The sequence below is a fragment of the Myxocyprinus asiaticus genome, chromosome 5 (genome assembly GCF_019703515.2).
Source record: "Myxocyprinus asiaticus isolate MX2 ecotype Aquarium Trade chromosome 5, UBuf_Myxa_2, whole genome shotgun sequence".
Taxonomy (NCBI): Eukaryota; Metazoa; Chordata; class Actinopteri; order Cypriniformes; family Catostomidae; genus Myxocyprinus; species Myxocyprinus asiaticus.
Genome location: NC_059348.1, coordinates 28194145 through 28198557, shown reverse-complemented (window position 1 = coordinate 28198557; position 4413 = coordinate 28194145). Strand labels below are relative to the sequence as shown.

The window sequence follows — 4413 nt, the reverse complement described above, 5'->3', positions numbered from 1 at the left end:
TGAACAAGACGGCTGTGTCTGAGAAATGGACAGACATTTTTTGTGAGCTGGAGAGCAAGACCATCAACTTCGGAGTCTTAGCCAAGGTCGTGGAGTTTGTTTTATGCCTGCCTGGGTTATCTGGATCTGTGGAATGTGTTCTCATAAATGAATGCAGCATGGACACCGGATAAATCTCGACTCAGTGTTACAGTCATGAAGGAAATGCTTTTCATACATCTTAATTTTTGACTGGACTGCTCTGCATTTTACGATAAACTCTTGAAAGACAAGCGCACACAGGGAAAAATTGCTGCCAGCGAAAAGTACAAGGTCACAGCAGTTACAGATGAAGATGCACCCTCTGCTTTGCATTGATCTGCGCCTAGGTAAGGATACGTCCATTTCATTTTTGCTGGGAGGGGGCTGTCCCGTTTTCCAAAAGCAGGAATCTGGTCACCCTATTAATAAGTAAATATTAAATTCTCAAATTAATTTGAGATTGAGGCTGGCAATATTAATTTAATACATTTATTTTTTGTTTTTGCATTAACAGACAGTACTTAACAGCAGTACACATTTATAGACCTGAGTACATATATACAGAAACAATATTGCCACATGACTTAAAAAAAGACATAAACAGTGTTTACCAAACATAACAGGCCAACCAAGATTTGTTGTAGTAGCACAGGCTACTGAATGTCAGAGTGGTGGAAGAAAGCTAAAGTAGTTTTAATATAGATAATAATGTGTGTCAAGACTACAAAAAATCAACAGTGGTGACCATATTAGCAAAGTAGATGTGAGAATTATTAGGCCCCATAAAACAACCTAATCAATACAACTACAAGACACAAAAGGGATTCCTATGGATCGCACGTTTGGGGTTAAATACAGAGTTAAGAAGGTTGCTGTACATTGTGCAGAACAGAATCATTTTGGTGAAAAAGAAAGCTACTATCTAAAATGCACTATTTATTTAGTTTTTTCTTTTTTTTTTTTCTTGCCACAGTCACATTTGTCTTGCTCACATAAGACATTAAGGCATGATTTTGTACACTCCTCTTTGTAAAAAAAATATGTATTGTGAAAAGCACTATACAAATAAATTTGACTTAACTATGCTTTGGTCCCCATTGCAGGGAAGGAGGAAACAATCACAGTGCAAGACAGAAAGATCTTGCACTGTAATTTTTATCTGATGTTGGCTAAACTGTACTTAGACTTGTAAATAATGAAATGTTTCATGTGCATTTACATTTCTCTTCACACAATACCTTGAAAGAAACAGATGAATGAATAATATTTTGTTCCCATTCAAGTCATACATAACAAGAGACAGTGAGTAATAGTTTAGAAAATAATTCAATTGGATTCCGTCATTTCCAGACTGTTTTTTTTTTTTGTGTTTTTTTTTTTTTGCTTTGGTCATGTGGCTTGAGGTAGTGAGGATGTTTTAATGACGGAGAGGTGGACTGACTCTGAGGTTCGATAAGAGAGAGAGCTCATCTTGGTACTCAGATTGGGATGAGAGGCAACAGATGTTGAAGAGCATCTCAGCAGCTTGAGCAAGCTCCTGCGGAAGTTCTTCCCAACGAAACCGTACAGGATGGGGTTCATACAGCTGTTGAAATAGGCAATACAAATGGTGAAAGGCATTCCAGTGTCAATGATTTCAATGACATTACAGTTGGTGATCACTTTAAGCAGAAAAAGCATGTCAATGAAGCTGAAGATCTGATGAGGTGTCCAGCACAGGAAAAACGACAGCACAGCAACAGCCAACATGCTCAATACCTCATCCCCATTTGACTTTGAATTCCTCTGAATGTCCCGTGCTTTGAGCAGAGCCCGACCAATCAGAAAGTAGCAAGTGAGGATGATGGTTAAGGGCAGAAGGAACCCAAGCACACTCTTCGTCAGACTGAGAGCAACCAGCATATTGCGATGTTCCTCTTTGTCCAGGATGCCACATACAGTTACATTGATATTCTTGATCAAGTGGGTCCTCCGGACAACAGCTGTGGGCAGACTCAGAAACAAAGCCCCTACCCAAATTGCAACACACGTCACACGAGCATAATCCAATGTCCGGCACTGTCGGGACTGGACTGGGTGGACAATGGCCAGATAGCGGTCAATGCTGAGAGCAGTTAGGAGGAAAATGCTAGTATATAAATTAAGGAGGGCCATACTGGCAATAGCTTTGCACAGGAAGCTCCCGCCAAAGGGCCACTGGTAGCCTGTTGCAGTGTATATGGCCCAAATGGGCAGGGTGAGGAGGAAAGTCAGGTCTGATACAGCTAAGTTCAAAACAAATATGTTGGCAACAGTCTTCAGTTTCAAACAGAAGTAGATGACAGCTACCACCATGCTGTTGCCTACCATTCCAATAATGAAGTTGCAGCTGTAGACCACTGGGATTAATGTGAAGATGAAGTTGTGGTTCCCAGTCATGTTACATGTGAGATTGAGTCCTATGGGAGGGTAAGTTGTAAAGTTTTCCATTTAGTAGGTTTGTCGCACAAACCCTCAGTTTCACAGCCTAAAGAGCTGCATCACTAAGGAAGCACTGTAAAAACAGAGTGGAAAGAAATGGTTAGATGCATTTTCTGTAAACGTTTGACTCAACTTTTTTCAAGAGATTTTTGATTATTATTTGGAAGTGCAATACTAACAATAAAGACCAGATGTCTCCTTGCTTGTATTATGTTTGTTGGGCTTGTTGATCATGGATTGCTTATAAGAGCAATTCAGTTGCATTTGAATTTTTATCATCCAGATAGACTTGATCAGCTGTTTAACACTTTCCTATTTATCAACCCAAAAAGCTCCAGGCCATATGAAATCCAGAAAAAAGGCAATTTATTTATGTACAACTGGGAGAATTAAGGCTAGTTACCCTCTTAAAACTGCTCCCACAACTACACCATAATGGAAAATGAGCAAGCTGCCTCTCTTGGGTGAAATTCTGACCTCTCCTAAAGGTCAAATATTTGTTTCTTGCTGGTCTTCTTTTATAAACGTTGAATTCTCACCATCAGAGCAAAGAAAAGAGTTACACTGCAATAAATAAATACATTTCCTTACTTAGTATTTTTGTCTTGTTTTTCAGTAAAAAAAAAAATCTAAACATTCTGAAAACAAGATTAATTTAACTGATAAGCAAAATTACATCAGATGTTTTGCCTTTTATTTAGAGATACAGGTATCTTAAAAAAAAAATTAAAAGTAAAATAAAAAAAAATTGATTCAGAGGGGAACAATGTTTTTTATTATTTTATTTTTATTTTTTGCAGTGTACATTTATATTTGTATATTTTATCTCTACTTCCAATAAACAATTGCTTAGACATTTAAATTAATTTCTGAAATATTTATCTTAAGGTATTAGCATTTAAAATTGCCATGCTAGAGCTGTTATTTCATTGTTTTCATAATAAGACAAGCCATATGTAGGCCGACACAGGAATGGAGTTCTCTATTGTCCAGGGAGTCAAGAAGCAATCACAAACAACATCGCATTCCAAGGTTTATGTCTTTAGAATATCACTCCAGAATATCAATCTAATAAACCTATTTTAATACACTTATCAGACATCCGTTGTTACTCAGGAAGTGATGACTGATAAGAATACTGTAATTAGTCATACTGATAAGGGATATATTTTTGTTTTCATTTATTTTTATTTTGAGGGTCTAAAACAATCTCTGTACTTCCTAAAAATTATGGATATTACCAGCTAGATGAGGAAAGTCTATGCACTTAGGCAGTCTATCCACTGAGTCACTCTAATATAAAAGCCCTCTGAGCTTGAGCTTACCTTGACAGAGAACCTTAACATGCTGAGCTACACACATAAAGATTGTTTAAGTGTATCAGTGGTGGGTTAGTGGCTGGAGAGACTATTTTTTGGAGAGAAAAATTAAATAAGTTAAATAAATGATATGATACAGTGCATAGTAAATATTTAATCCAAAAAGTGGTATGTATAAGGTTCAAGTCACAAGCTTTATCATCTAAATTGATTGTAGTTATTTTTCCTATATTCTAATTAAAATGCCTTATCTATTATATGCATAAAATTTAAGCTTTTTCTTTTTACCTTTAGTGAAGGTCACACCCAGACACAGTCAATTCCAAGTCCAAAGTAAGGCTTTCAGAGGTCCGTCTTGACTCCCAGTTATGAAAGAGTGCCCAGTGCATATCCACAACGCCCCTCTTATATCCTCTCCCATAGTCCTACAACTATGCTGGGGACCCACAGCAGGGGCTGTACTGTGGGGGCCGGATACGTCCATGGTCATGGGAGCAAGAGAGAGGGGGAGAGAGACCCTTGAGGGCGCAGACAGATATCCCCATCATTTATTTGGTCACGTTTTTCTCTTGAAAATGAAATGTGTAATGTTCTTGTTTTTCACACGAATGTA

The 4413-nt window shown here is 37.7% G+C and overlaps 1 protein-coding gene across 1 annotated transcript; it reads right to left on the bottom strand.

Moving 5' to 3' along the window:
* Positions 1-543: 543 nt before the first annotated feature.
* LOC127441024 (type-1 angiotensin II receptor-like) lies at positions 544-4204 on the bottom strand. Its single transcript, XM_051698141.1, has 2 exons — positions 4089-4204; positions 544-2554 (listed from the first exon to the last, which is right to left on the bottom strand). The coding sequence occupies exon 2, from the start codon at positions 2488-2490 to the stop codon at positions 1411-1413; it is 1080 nt and encodes a 359-aa protein (XP_051554101.1). The 5' UTR covers positions 2491-2554; positions 4089-4204; the 3' UTR covers positions 544-1410.
* Between the last annotated feature and the right edge of the window lie 209 nt (positions 4205-4413).